Here is a 17,541-nt window from a genome sequence, read left to right as displayed (position 1 = left end):
GCTGAGAAATGGAGACAGGTATGAGAAGAATGAACAACAATTGGATAGAACTAGAAAGGAAGGCTTAGGACGGAGTGGGTTGGAGAATGCTGGTCGGCGGCCTATGCTTCATTAGGAGTACGAGGCGTGAGTAAGTAAGTAACCTGGTAAATTAGTTCAATATATATATATATATATATATATATATATATATATATATATATATGAATGATACATTGCCTAATGCATGGAAAGTTTGATAAAAAATTAATGCATTTCTGTCATTCTTCTCAGTGTCTTTGAACGTAAAGCTAAGATGAATGATTCGTCATATTGGAAACACATCTGTTATGGGTAGAATCCAGAACATCAAATTCACTTTGAAGGTTCTGCTTTATAAGTTTTTTTTTCTTGTTAATCACTGTTTTGCAATATATTTTAATATTCGATATTAAAATCATGTAATCAGAAAATCTTGATTTATTTATAGATTTTACCAATCACTAACTGAAGGTTATTGAAACCTTCAAGTAAACTGTGTTAACTTTTCTAAATGTGCCTTAGTTGAAAGTGTTATATATTTATCTTTTCTTTTTCTTTCTTCATTTAACTTTTAGCGTCTTCGTACTGAAAATGGATTATTATTACAACGTTTAGCCCGTTTAGAAGAGGTGAGATTAATTTATTATAGTGTTTATTCAAGCTATCATTATTATGTATGTATGTATGCGCGAGTTTTGATTTATTTAATTGACCAAATCGAGATAATTTGCATAAAAATGAGCTCATGATAGATTTCTAAATCATAACTAATGTTGTATTTAATACGTAGATAAGTTTGTAATTCCTTACTTACGCCTGTTAACACTCATGGTGGAGCATAACCTGCCCATCAGCATTCTCTGTGTTCTGGGCAATCCTTTCCAGTCGTTTCAAGTTTCTATTCATCCTGTTCATGTTTACTTCCTATTCACAACGCAGTGTGTTCTTTGTTCTTCCTCTTTCAAGTTTCTCTTCAGGTTTCCATGTTAGCGCTTGCTTCGTGATACAGTTTGGTAATTTCTGTAATATATGTCTTGTCCACTTCCAACGTCTTTTCCTAATTCCTTCTTCAGCAACAGATTGTTGCTGATAGTATCCAGTCAACGGATCTAGTATATTTTGCGTAGACAATTGTTTATAAATATTCGTACTTGATTGATGATGGTTATGGTAATTCTCCAAGTTTCAGGTCTATACAGTAGAACTCTTGAATTTACTTAATTATGTATGGATATATATATATATATATATATATATATATATATATATATCATTTATTCATATTATTATATGCCAATCTGCATGTTTTCGATTGATGATATGCGAAGTCTTAACTTGTTTATCATCACTATTTTCGGTTCAAGTTTTTCAATCTATTGTTTCTATATACATATTATGGGTACTCTTTAATGCATTCATGTTCACTCAAAATAATAACAACAATCATTATAGAAGATAAATTGAGTTAATTTAATGATTAGTTCACATGGTGGTGTTTTACTTGTATCTTCCCATTATTATTTAGGACTGCAATTGATCAGGTACATCCAGCTGACGAGTCCCAAATAGGATGAAACGCGCGTCCTGGATTCCACTGCTAGCCACTATCCATCTTTGCTTAATTAGTTCACATGCTTTCTAAATCTTTCACACACATTTTATATTTTGTAAATAAGATATAGTTTAACAGATTTTGTCTTGTGTGAAAGATAAACAAATTTATTTATTTGAGTTTATTAGTGAACAATTATCACTATGTTCGATTTACTAATATAGAAGTATGATAAATGAAACAATGCATGATATATTCAATCTAGAATAATATATAATTTATTGTTGATAGTATTTGACCACAGATGCCTTAGAAGTATTGTTCACATCTGCTGGGATTATCGGGTAAGTAGTAGTGACGTTAGATGCAGGGTATTTGGGAATGATGATAAACCAGTTGATGATGAGATTTTGATAAGCATTAAGTTCATTTAATGAGCAATTCATATCCTCCTTTATTCTGCAGATAGGTAAGATGTCATCCTCATATCCCTTATAAAGAGACATTTTTTCGATTAGGTCTACAGCCAAGTTTTCAGCACGTGCCAATAACGGTCCTAACGGACTACCCATATCAACCCTGTCGGTCTAACGGAAATATTCACCTTCAGATATGAGCTAGACTCTGTTAGTGCATTATAGTAACAAATGTTTAAGAATTTTTAAAGGAAAAGTTAATGCAAGGTTATTCAGAGATACATAGTAATATAAAATATCAATAGTCTGTTTAAAGATATACGGGATTCACGTCAAAAGAATATATTATCTTTCCCTTTCCGGATAATGTTGACAGTCTTCTCAGGAACTCCATAGTGTCGAAGAAGTTTCCATAATGTTCTCCTACCCACACTGTCAAATGCCTTCTCATAGTCAATGAGTTTGATATATAGTGACGAGTTCCATTCAACTGATTGTTTGACGATGATCCGTATTGTCGCAATTTGGTCTGTGCACGACCGATCCTTACGGAATTCAGCCTGTTGATCTCGAAGTTGGGCGTCTACTGCGTGTTTTATTCGGTTCAGCAACACTGTCGAAAACTTTTCCTTGTACCGACAGTAGTGTGATGTCTCTTTCATAACACTTATTATAGGCAAATTGATGTAATAGCCATAGGTTCAGTTATATATCTTATCCTTACCGATTTTATAGGGAAGGGATCATCGGGTAAGTAATAGTGAGGTTAGACACAAAGTATTAGCGAATGGTGTTAAATCAATTGGTTAGGTTGTGAATCTTCATCGACAAAGGTGGTTGGGCCATGTGTTACGTATGGCTGAACACCGATTACCACAGCGTGCAATGCTGATTAGTGTTGTGGATGGTTGGAAGAAAGTTAGGGGTGGCGAAACTAAAACGTGGCATCAGTGCTTGATGTCACCAACTTCTAGTCTAAGCCATGTTGGCAGATGCAGACTACTTGGTTGGTGTCCGCGTGACTATCATAACCAATGGTTAGAGACTGTGTGTGACATGGCTGAGAATTGATCACAATGGTGTAGGTTTATACACTCTGTCTTCCCTCAAACCGTGAGATTAAAATTGCTATGTATCTTTCTTTCTACCAACTAATTCTTTCTTCATGTATTATATCCTTATATGCAATCTTTCTTTTATATGTTACCACCATTGAATTAACTACTTTTATGAATTCAATGTTCATCTTGTGCTAATGACGTATGTAAACTTGGACTGATGCACATATGTGCTTGGTCCTGTGTTGTAGCTGACTGATTAACTAAATTGTTTCACACTTAAATTACATTTCAATTTTGTTTAAAATTGCTCTTTCTTTTTCTCTTTTCATTACCATATTTTTCTTAACTATTCTGGTTTTACTTAAATCTTACTATAGGAAAGTGGTGTAATGGCTGATCGTTTAGTTAAATGTCAATTGATTCGAGCACAAGAAGCTGAAACTACCATTGCATTACGTTGTGAATTATCTATATTAAGACGTGAATATGCTAATTTAAATTCTAATTCTCATTTAATAACTAATGAATTTTTATTGAATAATAATACTAATAAAAGTATTGAAAATAATGATGAACAACATAAATTATTATTGGTAAGTATTTATTCTATATTTACTTCTTTGCTCGTACTTCGGTTTTGGCGCCCGAGTTGTATATCAGCCCTCACACAAATCGAAAGATTTATGTGGTGCATATCTATTTGATACTCTCTTGTACCAATATTTATGCTTATTTATGTATAAATTTCTTTGCTCTTGATGATTGTACACCTAATTACAGAAGCTTAATAATAAGTAAGATTCTTGTCGTTGTTGATATTACATAATGTATAAACATAAATAATAGTTAGTTTGAATAATGGTGGAGAGAACGTTAAAGTTAAATGGATGTTTTCGATCCTTTTCTTATTCTCTGAACTGGATAATACAATGATGAAGTTTTCAACATAGTTCTAGACAACATAACTTCTACGTCATGGGGAAGTAAACTCCTGTTAGGAACATGAAAACCTGCAAAGATAATAAAAGCTGTACAAATAGCTAATTATAAATTTGGATAGTATAATAAGAAGATTAAGATTATCAGATGACTTGATGATCTACGTCTTCTTATTGCTCTATCTAAATTCATCATAGGGATGAATTGATTTAATCACAAATTAATCAGAATGGACATTTCAAAAAAATTGGAAAAGTAAATTTATACTTAGTTTAAATGCTGCTGAAGTTGCTGAAAACAACCATTAATAAAGGCATTCAAAATAACAATGTCCGTTGTTTGTCCTACGTTTTGTAAAACGTAGCATCCAGCAATTCTTATTTATTTATTATTTATTTGAACACATAAATACTGGTACAAGGGGGCACCAGATACATATGCCCTACACAAATCTCATTTGATTTGTGTGAGGGCTGTGATACTGCCCGGGTCTCTGAACCTAAACAGGTAGTTTTCTTAGGAAGATCTCATCCACAAAGCAGTGGAGCATCGTAAGGAGATGCAGTGCCATCGTAGCCGGTAACCAACGTCTGGTTCATATGCCATTTGTTCCGTCAAAATCCTGGAGACCACTTACTCCACTGGTTGGGAATCAGGGTTTTCCAACTTCTTCAGGTGAACTCTCCGTGTCCACTAACCGGGTTAAAGCGGCGGAAATTCGCTTTTCGTCCTCTCAATTTCGTAAACAACAGTAATGCTGCGAGAATGCATTGAGTAGGACTTCTTTGTTAGTGGTTGTAGGCACGTGGCCATGTGAGAGCATTTGGAGAGGGAGAGGGGACTCTCCTCACTCTCGGTCGTACCAGGGCATTTGGGGGCTTATATGGATAGTGGCTAGCAGTGGAATAGAGGATGCGTGTTTCGTCCTATTTTGGAGTCGTCAGCTGGTTGTACCTGCATCTCCGAGTTGATGTTGACTCTGGGACTCGAACTCAGTACCATTCACTTCAAACGCCATCGCGTTATCCACTCAGCCATTGAATCCTGGAATAATTTGTAAAACTGTATGATGTTTTGATTCACGGTCATAAAAAAAACTAGATGATGCTTCAATAGAAGTTAGTCAGTTAGCTACAACTTAGGACCAGACACGTATATATATCAGTCCATGTTGTCACACTTCATTAGCATAATAAAATGAACAGCTAATTGATAAAAGCATTTACTATAGTGATGTTTGTAATTGTATTTCTTGCTTCATATAATATAAATGTCAGTTACATTTTTTACTTTTGATTAAATGAACATGTGATACTCATCCTTTTTCATCTAAATTAAGTATGAACTATGTTGTTGTTGTTGTTTCCAATCTGACACAGAGAGACCTTATTCATTTTCTTTACTGAAAAAGAAAATGTCATCAGTAAATATCTGTAGATAAACGTATTATTACTTTCTGTATGTTGCTGAGTTCATTATTATTAAAATGATCTACATCTTGACAATCACTTTATGATCTCATTTTAATATTTAAAGTTATACAAGGTGGGGGGGGGGGTTGAGGTGGAATAGAGAGGGATTAAATACTTCTCAAAAGAATTAATCGTCAACCAAATGTATGTTGTATCTAAGAGAATTCTATGACTGTTCATTTTGATATTGGCACATTCATTAATATTTCATACGTCAACTTAATAAAGATAATAGTGATAAATCATGAAAACAAAGTTATTTCAAATAATTTTTTAACATTTTTTCTTTCTATTATTAGAGCCTAAATACTTTTCAAATACAACGCATTGTAATTTAATTTAATACATAATTGTCTTATTGTTTGCACTAGATATATGTAGTTCAAAGTAACCCATTTGCATATTGATCTCTATTATTGAATTGATTTTATAATCGAATGGACTAGTATCAGTAATAGTTTACAACTGAATAGATAATGTGTTAGGCATTCAAAGTGAAAAATATGTGTCTCATTGTGAATATCAACTCCTTAATCTTGGGTACATTCACCTGATGAGTTCCGATTGTGATGAAACGTTTAATCTGGATTCCACTCCGAACCATAAACCGAATATACTATATATCGTGGATGCGCACTGCTGAGGAGTCCCACAATAGGACGAAACGGCCGTCCAGGGCTTCCAGGTTTTCAATTGTGGTGGTCTAGCATCAATCGGTTCATGATCTCGATCAAAAACTTAATAATCTCCACAACCCCTATACTAGCAATTTTAATTGTTTTCCATACTTATTATTTCCTAGTTATGTTCGTTTTTTTTACTTAAACTCATAGGATACTTCTGAAAATTACTGAAATACATTCCATAATTATTTCCAGGATATAATCTTCTTATTCATTTAATTTGAAATTTAGTTTATATTATTGGATTGATTCTCATTGAACAGTTATTAACAAACTAGTGATCATCAGACGGTTATTTTGTTTTTATTATATGACTTCTTACTACTCTATACACATGAGCCCACTAAGTACTGAAATCAAGACTTTCTAAACGAGTTTCAGTACCTAATAGGTGTACATTTCAAACATCAGTTGAATTTTTTTTACTATCAGTGTTACTATTCTTTATTATTTGTACTTTGTTTGATCTTTTATCAGTGATTGGATATTAAATGAGTTAATTTGGAACGATGTATATTTTTTTGCCAGATCTTATGATGTTCAATGATGATAATCTCCGTATTAGTTTGTTTGTTTTTTTCTAATTTCCTAGTGCATTTTTACTTGCCTCCTCTTAGGGAATGTTAATAAATATCCCTCTAAAAAACCATTAAGAAGAAGAAAAAAATTCATTCTTTTGAAGCCTTATGTTCCTATATTGAATTTCAATAGATTCTAAAGATCCTCAATCCCATGTTCTTTCAAATCAAGAAATGGGTAATAAGATCTCTGTTCTTTCAAATATTCCGAAGTTTATTGATTTTTTGCTTCTAGGTCTAAGTAACAAGCTAGAAAACTAGTGTCATATGCCTATAATACGTATAACATAAAACTTTTGATATATTTGTTATTAAGAAGTTATTGGTAATTAGAACCTATGTATTATGTTTAATCATCTATGGTTTACAAACATCTATCTTTCAATGACACTTAATAAATCTGTGGATGAAGTTGTATGATAAAAGGAAAGATTAGAAAAGTCATAACATAGAATATCATTCAATGATCATTTGATGTCAATACTTCTAATCTAGGGAGCTTTAATCCGCTGTCTAAAGCACTCGATGACAACTTCACTAATTGGGACTAGGTTTATGAGAGCACGTAAATCTTCTAGAGATTGTTGATAAAACTTTTTTATAGTTGTTTTCTAGCAAGATTCCTAGGTTCACAATAATTTATCGATCTCCTTCAACTATTAATAATAAACAATTCGTACAGTAAATGAAGCTTTTTTGAATATCTTCCCTGATATAATGACTGTAACAGTTATACTTCAATCATTATCTCTGTAAAAAGATATATTTATCTTTGTTGGTTCTCTATCTCTCAAACAATTCACTTTTCTTTATCCTCCAAATCTTCATCTTTCTTTTTTCGAAATTCATTTACAGAAATCAACCACAATCAATCATGATGATGTACTGCCAACAAATGAAAAGATAATAAATACCACTGTTTCTAATACAAATACAACAATCTCTATGGATAAGCCAACAATCACAAATATATCTAACCCAAATCAGAATTATACCAATAATGATACAGTACATCAATCACTTGTTAATGGTTTCTCATCACCTACTTATAATATTCAGAATAACTATACTACTAATAATACTAATACTACTAATAATAATAATACTTGTTCTTCTTCTTCATTACATGAACAACAATTAAATAATTCATATGATTTTTGTACATTACCAAGATCAAGAAATCGTGATTATCAAATAAAAGGTGGTAATCATTATAATGAAATGAAAAATGATGAATTATTATCAACTACTATGAATCAATTACAAACAGATTTAATGAATTCACGTTTTAATGAAGCGGATACTAAAAAAATATTACATGAATTACGATGTAAATTACATGAATTAGAAGAGGTAATTTCTATGTAATTATTTATTAAAATTTTTATAATGATATATTAAATAATGATTTAATAATATTTATCCAATGAGTAAATTCATGAGTCCATTGTAAATAAACCACTATGAAAAATATGGAAGCATTGGATGGCTGTTTCTTTCTAGTATAGGACTCCTTAGCAATGCGCATCCATGATCTCTCTCCCCGCAAGATTCAAAAGTTTTAAATCAATTTAGTTTTAGTTTAATTTGAATAGCTCGATTAGATTTACTGGATTTCTCCCAAATGCCGTGGTACAACTGAGAGTGGGGAGGGTTCTCTCTCTCTCTCTCTCTCTCTCTCTCTCTCTCTCTCGAAATGCTCTCACATGCCCAAATGCATACAACCACTGACAGGGAAGTCCTACTCACTGCCTTCTCGCGGCATTACTGTTGTTTACGAAATTGAGAGGATGGAAGGCGAATGTTCGAAGCTTTAACCGGGTTTGTGGATATGGAGGGTCCACCTAGAAGGGTTGGAAAACCGTGATTCCAAACCAATAGTGCACATGTGCTCCAGGATCTTGAGGGAACAAATGGCATATGAACCAATTGTTGATCACTGGCTACCATGGTAGTGCATCTCCTTACGATGTTCCACTGCCTTGTGGATGAGACCTTCAGGTCGAAGGCTCTGGGTGTGACTTCCTAAGAAAGCCACCTGCTTGGGTTCGGGCACCCGGACAGTGTCACAACCCACACACAAATCAAGTGACTTGTGTGGCGCATATCTATGTGGTGCCTCCTTGTACCAATGTTTATGTGTTTTAATAAATAAATAGATTTACTGGATTTTGCACAGACAGAATTAAAATTTATCAATATTTGTGTTATCTCAATGAGTAGGAAAATTGTATATCTGAAGTTTCGTAACTTAATGTAAACCGCTTCTTCAGATTAAGTTGATTACATTAAGTCGCGAAACGTCAAAAATACAATTTTTCTATTTATTGGGATATAACAGAAAAATATAATTAGTATTTACAGTTATTGATTCTTGTCAGTAAAATAGTCGATATATGATTGTGACATAAACTCGATTATATTTAACTTCGAGTTAGTTTAATTCAATTAAAGGTTTAGATTCATCCAACTGGCGAATCTCAAATAGGATGTAACTCTAGTACTGGATTACACTGATAGCCACCATCATCTCTGCTTATAATACGGTCATTTCTATTTTTATCTTTACTACATTATTTGTCATTAGTGATTACTCACACGGGAAATATGACTGAAGATTGAGCTCATAAACATTGTTTTGACTACTGTGTCATTTTGTTTGCTATACTCTTGAAAACATTTGAATTCTTAGTTTTACAATGTCTATAGAATATGACATGAACGGTTTAAAGATTATGTTATTTGATTCAAGGGTACGATCTTATCCATTATCTCTGTCGATGAGAAGTTTACTTTCAATGTAAACATTCTTTTCATCAACTATAGTCGTATATCATCAACTCTTAATGATGATGTCAGTTAACTTAATAAAGCAAACTGTAAAACTCTCTTATTTTTTTAATTAATGAATGTTTCATCTTAATTACAAAATAGTGATGTGTTCTTTCATTGTCAGTAAAAGTTTCTCTTTCAATTTTAATTATATACCTCATTCTCTGATATAAATAGGTGAAAATAGACTTTTATCTTTTAGTTAGTCATCCAGTCAGTCAGCTACAACGTAGGACCTGGCACATATATGCATCAGTCCAAGTTTACATACCTCATTAGCACAACAAGATGAACAGTGACACGTAAAACACGTAATGAACGACCTAGAGTCTCGATTGGTCCCGCTTCCCTGTCTAGCCCAGCCAGTTGAGTCCAAAATGCAAGTCACAGCCTCTGAGATAATATGAATCATTATATTTCAGACATACTCTATTTATATGCCAACCAACCAGACCACATCGTACCATAAAATAGAAAACAACATTTGTACAATATTTGACAGGTGAAATGAATATCGACCAATGGAAATGTCCATTTAACGTCCAAGGACACCATTAAACTTAACACGATAATTATTGGTATATTCCTCTGCATCCCTAACAGTTTTCACTGTCCTTCATACTGAATTATGATAGATGAAGTTAGATGAAACTTGAAAAATGCAAGTAGCTTCAAGTCATTTCTGTCTAAATTCCTGTTGAGAATCTCTTGTGTATCGCCTTGGTTATTGTACGAGTTGTTGTTATGATGTCGGTTTTTTTTTCTTTCTTCTAAACTCTACTGTTATAATTGTCCAAGCAATGCTCCTAATAATTTTCTTTGCTTTTCTTAATTCTACAACACATTTGTACCTAACGAATATATGACTACAAAATCAGTCAAAATCGGATCAATCACTTCGATCAGCTGAACAAATTGCTGTATTAAAAGATGAATTATTTGGTGCAAAACTTCGAGAAACAGAATTAATAAATCAAGTAGAAGAGTTAAAAAGAAGATTTGATGATTTGAATTCACTTTGGCAGGTTAGTTAGCAATTCGTTATCTAATTGTAGAACATTAATTTATTCATTTCTATTTACTAAAGACCTTTTTCGATAGGAATTGTGGAACATTGATACGATAGATTTTTACATTAGATCGTATTTATGTTATGACTAGCGGATCTTTTATACACCATATATGCTCTTGCTATCGTTCAGCTCTGTGAGCTAGATAATCTTGAATGGTTGCTTCATGAAGTCTATGTTTATACTCACGTAACAAGTCCTGGATATTGTAACTAACTAGCCCCATGGACAATACTCCTGTAATCTGGTTGTATCTAACTGCCATGAGTTATACAAGCTTCAAGTTTCTCAGCGAGCGGAATATGTTTGGTCTATCGACTTACATGATTCACTACCTCACATTTTCAAACCTAGTTCTTTCGCGATACACCACAATTTTCAGCCAGTATCAATAATCAAAAAACACTTGAGTTAACCATAATTAATTACTTAATTACGCCTGTTACTCCCAATGGAGCATAGGTCGCCGACCACCATTCTCCAACCCACTCTTTCCTGGGCCTTCCTTTCTAGTTCTATCCAATTGTTGTTCATTCTTCTCATGTCTGTCTCCATTTCTCGGCATAATGTGTTCTTTAATCTTCCTCTTTTCTTTTATTTAGCCTTGAGGATTACATGTGAGGGCTTGCCTTGTGACGCAGTTGGGTGCTATCCCTAATGTATGTCTTATCCACTTCCAACGCTTCTTCCTGATTACTTCCTCCACTGGGATCTGGTTTATTCCCTCCCACAGTAGGTTGTTGCTAATAGTGTCCAGCCAACGGATCCAAAGTATTCTGAGTAGACAACTGTTAATAAACACTTATATCTTGTGGATGATGGCTTTCGTAGTTCTCCAGGTTTCCACCCCGTGCAGTAGAACCGTCTTGACCTTGTATTGAAAATCCTGACCTTAGTGTTGATTGACAGATAGTTGTTTTGAGTTCCAGATGTTCTTCAGCCATAAATATGCTGCTCTTGCTTTTCCGATTCGCGCCTTCACATCTGCATCCGATTCACCATGTTCATCAATGATGTTGCCCAAATATGTAAAGGTGTTTACATCTTCCAAATCTTCTCCATCAATTGTGATTGGATTGGTGCATGCTGTGTTGTATCGGAGAATATTGCTTTTCCTTTGTTTATGTTGAGACGTACTGCGGCTACTACTCTGGTTGTCTTCTCTTGTATTTGTTGTTGCGTTTGCGATAGAAGAGCCAGAACAGTTGTCTCATATTTCCTTCTCTTACAGCCTTTTCTACCATCATTGCTAAATCTTCCAGATATTTACGTTTGTCAGTTCTGATGCTCCTCTTCATCTGCTTGTTTACTTCTGTGTATTCAGCTTGTGCCTTGGCCTTTTGTGCTCTTGTACGACTGATGTTGATTGCTGCCTTCTTGTTCCTCCTTTCTTGAATCTTATCCAGTGTATCAACAGTGATCCATTCCTTGTGGTGGTGCTTCTTGTGGCCCAGAACCCCATGACATTTTTAAAGTCACTGGCTCTTTTATCCCTTTCCAGTTGCTCTCCATAGTATTTTCTTCTCCACTGGGTAGATCATGAAAGGTCTGGAATCTATAGCTGAGGGCTATTTTGAATTTGTTGAATTTGTCAGTATCCCGAAGAAAAGCCGTATTGAACTTTTGTGATATTGTCCGCCCCTTGTTGTCCAGTGCTTCTTGGGTTTCAATTTCATCTTGGCGACCAGCAAGTGATGATCTGAAGCTATATCAGCTCCTCTCTTGGTTCCCACGTCTTCCATCGTCCTCCTGAACTTTTTGTTGATGCAGATATGATCGATTTGGTTTTGCGTAGTGTGATCCGGTGAAGTCCAAGTGGTTTTGTGTATGCGTTTATGTGGGAATATAGTGCCGTCTATGACCAGTTTATTGAAGGCACATAGGTTTGCAAATCTCTCACCATTTTCGTTCCTTTCTCCCAGTCCATGTCGTTCCATGATGTCTTCATATCCAGTGTTGTCCATTCCATCCTTGGCATTTAAATCTCCCATCAGAATGGTCAAGTCGTTTGTTGGGCACTTCTCGATGATTGACTGCAGCCTATTGTAGAATTGATCTTTAGCGTCTTCATTGTAGTCGTTGGTAGGCGCATAGCATTGGATGACGTTCATTGAAATTTTATCTTTGTTTGTTTTGAAGGAGGCTTTGATGATCCTTGGTCCATGAGATTCCCATCCTATAAAAGCATTTTGTGCTTGTTTGGACAGCATGAATGCAACTCGTTGTGTATATGGGGCATTTTCTTCAACATGGCCGAAGTATAACAGAAGCTGCCCTGAAGTTAGTCATTGTTGTCGAACTTGTGCTGAATGTGTTTCACTAATTCCAAGCACCTCTAGGTTGTATCTCTTCATTTCTGTAGCAATTTGTAAATATATGTAGAAATCGATTTATTGATTTTAGAATAATTGATTCTTTTGTGTTATGTGTTGAATAATGGGATTTAATGACCCAGGATTTGAATTCAGTTATATCGTATGTTGAAATATGCAGCAATTTGGACGACTCTTCCGGTCTCCCATATCGTACGAGCATTCGAAGTACCCAAATAAATGGTTGCTCTGGTTGTCAGAAAGGTCATCGGCCTCGTGGCTTCCGAAGAAACTCGGCTTTCACCATGAGCGTAATAGTTCTTCTAAATGAAGACCTACTTTCCTGGGCAGAACCTAAATTGTTTGAATAATTTTTCCTGGTTAGCGTTTTTTAGCGAGTTAGTTTTCTACGGGATGGTGTCGCTAACCCCATCCATGCCCAACCCTCCTCCTTTATCCGAGCTTGGGACCGGCAGTAACCCAAGACGGTCTCCAAGCAGAGTTAAGTTAACCATAATCCTCCCTTATATTTGTTTTTTTTTCTCCCTTGTTTCCGCTTTGTAATAAGGCACATATTGGAAAATGTAAAGGTGTTAACAGTGATACAAAACGTTCTTCACTTTGGATTGGTTCTTTAAACTCACTGGATTCACATGAAACGAATTTCAAGATGAAATTTTCTGACCGACTACTGGAAACACGATTCGTCAATCAAATCAGTAGTTTAAAACAACAGGTATAAATTTATTTTATGTGTAATAATTTTTTATTCTTCTTCATACGAGTGAGGGAAAAATAAACACAAGTGACCAACTATTCTGTTATACTTTGGGATATTTGTGCACAACTCTACTTTCTAAAGTTGGAAGATTTAAAATTGGGATATAAACTCCGAATCTTCTGAAAAAAGGAGGTGTTGTATGCTGACGTTAATTATGAATAATAACTTTTGAAGACTATTTATGGACCAATACGATACATACATATTTATTGTGTAATTGTAAAGTAGCTAAACTATGCATATTCATATTACTCTAGACTGCTCGCGTTATTGGTCCGGTCGATAAAATCAGTGTTATCTAATTAGCGGTATAAATATGTTATATATTAATAGGACACATGGTCATAAGTTATAACACGTTCTACCTGCGCAGGTGTAATAAATTGGTAACTTAGTCGATAGAACTTGATCAGCACTAAGAAGGACCTGGCAAAGATGACATTGGTCACTACTCAGTGATCAATCAATTGTAAATACATTCATGTAATAAAAGAGCTCAACAGTATTAGTGGTTATCGTTTTTTGTTCTTTGAGCTGCTTAGTTTAGTCGTGAAGCTTTCATTATTCTTCTGAACAACACCATCAGCATAAACTTCAGTTAGAAGTGAAGTGTTCGAATTTCTTCTCATATGACGGACTTATTGTCCTGACGACCTCGATATTGATTGGTTATTGCTGATCTTTAACCTATAATTGTATGCATTTTTATCTGTTTTTGATCTCCATCTTGGTTTCAATTACCCTTTTAAACGATGTGCATATAAACTTTTATATATATTTATATTTATATATATTTTATATTCATAGGGTTACACACAACCGCTCTAACATATGTATAATCACTTTTAGGAATCCGGTGTTCATCTTGTTGTGTTAATGAGATATAGCAACTTGAACCGATTCATATATGTGCCTGGTCCTACGTTGTAGCTGACTGACTGACTAATCTTTAAGTGAATTAACTTCGAACACAATAATGAATTAAGGAAATCAATAAAAATGTTAGGTTTAATGTTTGACTTAATCGCAAAATACTGATCATGTAACTATTGATATGAAATAGGTACAGTGGATACGAATTTTATTCGTGTTACCGACAAGAACTATTAAAATAATCAATTTCCTTATAGATTTTAGCATCATATTGATACTAGTTTAGCTTAAGTTTTTTCTTCATTAATTACTATCAAAAATCATCCCTACCGTGGAAGATCGAATATGCTTGTCAACAATTTTACTTATATCCTAGCTATGAGTCCTTTCTTATACTTTATATGCAGTGTATCTTTCTCTTCTTAAGTATTTTTATATGTTAGATTTTCTGTCAGTGCTGTATTTGGAAAGTTGATAAGTCAGTGAAGCCATTAGAAGTAAACGTTAGCAGGCAACCTATATGTTTAAATTCTGTAGACCAACTGAAACTAAATAACGTTATTTATACATGAAGATGGAATCACAGCTTTATGCTGAATGTATTACTCGTACCTAATATAAATCATATACGAATTACTGATTTAAATACTGAACTCTCAGTTATATGCTTCCATGGTACTACTCGGTTGCTGAAATTGATGTAGACTAGTCGACGAAGTTCGAGTCCGCAATCTATTAGTTGATGAAGCAATCCCTTTCACCATTGGCCCATTAGTCTATAAAATTTGTCCAGGTATATTTGTTGAACATAAATATTCTTAAATATCTATACTTTTTTAATTCTTTCTAATCATCATTTTTATCAACTATCTTACATTTGTCATTTTATTGCTGTTTTTACCCAACAAAAAAAAAACACATAATTTATCAGATTACTGATTTAACTGTACAACAAGAATTATCTGATCGTCGTGCTGATCGTTTAGATAAACGTGTCACTGAACTACTCGAATCACGTACAGCATTTCAAACAAGAGAACGTGAATTAACACTGGAATTAAAGCAATTAGAACAGAAATGTGCTGATATAGAAGCGAAGGTAACAGTGATGTCATTCTTTTTTTTGTTGAAAAAAGCAAACAGATTTAATCATATACATACTTTTATCATTTTTGTCATAAAATGTATGTCATTGGTTTTAGCGACTATACTTTAAATGGAATGGATAAAATTGGAAACATAAGATATAGTGTAAACTGAAAATTGAATGAATCTGTGCCATTGCAATCGAATTTAGGCCGTTTTCACCAACTCATTGTATTGAATGCTTGAATCTTCTCATTAATGTTCAGGATTGTAAATGATCAGTTTGTTTGAGCCCAGGTAGGTATGCAGCTAAGTGAATAATGCGTCGATATTTGAAGCGAAAGTTACTCAATCCAAATCCGGTAGTGAATACCGACTCTAGGATACAGACACAACCAGCTGACAAGTCCTAAATGGAACGAAAAGTCTGTCCTAGATTCCACTGCTAACCACTGTATATCTGTTCGTATCTACCAACGTTCTCAGTTACTGATGGTAGTTACTGAACCTAACCCAATTAGTTTGTGTTCATTTAAACCTTTATCTATCTTCGAGTTGATAGATAGTATTTCTGTTCTATATGTACACTTGAATTAAAAGACAGTAATCTTGTCCAGAACTCTGAATCGTCCAGCTCAGAGAATGCAATAATATCTACCTGAGTTACAAGTGTTCTCCACCATTTCTACACTATTATATTTACTTTCATTCATTAGAACAAAAAATAATTCATAACAACTGCTATAAAGTTAAATATTATATTCCATTTACATTGTTGTATCAAAAATAAACTTGAGTGTATCAAATAATGATTTTTTATTAATGATCATAAGATGATTTAAATTCTGTTGTTTATAGTGTTTCTCTCTTTTGCTCACCGTATACATTCATATGATGTTGTTTTGAAGTTTTGGTAACTATATATGACCAGTAAATCCTGACAGTGATTTAAATAAAAACAGTGTTGTTTACCTAAATCTATTCTAATATGTGGTATTTATTGATTGTTGAAATTAGTCATGTAAGTAGGTACGATTATCATAACCAGAGGTTGAAGATATTGTGCCACATAACTCACTCTTTGACTTGAAGGACTTATGCTTTTTATTCCACGTATTCATTCTCTTTTTTTCTCAAATATTTTCTATAACTAATGATTCTACCGCTGATGTTTGTCTTGATAATTTCATCTCACAGTGCTGATTTGTTGTTTCAATTGGGACCTTAACCCATATGTGCCAGCCTCCATGTTACTGATAACTAAAATCAACTTCAATAACATGTAAAACCGGGAAGTACCGTTGCACAGTTGTTTCGTTCTAGTTTGTTAGTACTATGCAGTGCATAGTGACAATTCTGATTTAATGAAATCGGTGTAAGATTTCCAAGTCTATTTCTATTTTTTTTTTGTTCTTTGTGGATCACTGAAAGTTGAAATTCCATTGTTCATATTTTCAGCTTCTATCACGGTCTGGTTTCTTTCCCATATTTTTTGTTGTTGTTGAATTAACCTTTTATTCAGTCTCCTATCGTCGTGTCTTTTTTTAGCTGAATATACATGAGTAGGTTTTCTGCAGGGGTACTGTTTTCTTCTGGAATTAGCTTTCTCACAACTGTAAATTTTATCGCACTGAATTTTGATCATTCAGTATCACATGAACTTAAAAAACTATGGGATATCTCTGAAGGACCTTCATGTATATCATATTCAAATAGTATTTTGAATTACTTTTTTTTAAAAAGCTATCCAGTTGTTGTACCTTCATAAGGTTATATCCTTGTACTTGATTTACTTACTCAAAGCACAAAACATTCTAAATAACGTCTCAGTGAATTTCATGTCACTCACGGTTTTCAACCATCTG

The 17,541-nt window shown here is 33.9% G+C and overlaps 1 protein-coding gene across 1 annotated transcript in view; it reads left to right on the top strand.

The window, feature by feature from the left end:
- Window positions 1-17,541, top strand: part of EVI5_1 (ecotropic viral integration site) — a 78,199-nt gene that overhangs the window by 39,055 nt on the left and 21,603 nt on the right. The window contains exons 11-16 of the mRNA XM_035731133.2: window positions 597-650; window positions 3,428-3,643; window positions 7,578-8,075; window positions 10,433-10,579; window positions 13,505-13,672; window positions 15,522-15,689. Coding sequence (XP_035588556.1) covers window positions 597-650; window positions 3,428-3,643; window positions 7,578-8,075; window positions 10,433-10,579; window positions 13,505-13,672; window positions 15,522-15,689 — 1,251 coding nt within the window. The remainder of the gene's footprint in view (window positions 1-596; window positions 651-3,427; window positions 3,644-7,577; window positions 8,076-10,432; window positions 10,580-13,504; window positions 13,673-15,521; window positions 15,690-17,541) is intronic.

The sequence above is a fragment of the Schistosoma haematobium genome, chromosome ZW (genome assembly GCF_000699445.3).
Source record: "Schistosoma haematobium chromosome ZW, whole genome shotgun sequence".
NCBI classification, from domain to species: Eukaryota; Metazoa; Platyhelminthes; class Trematoda; order Strigeidida; family Schistosomatidae; genus Schistosoma; species Schistosoma haematobium.
The sequence above is the reverse complement of the archived record's forward strand: the minus strand, read 5'-3'. Positions and strand labels throughout refer to the sequence as shown.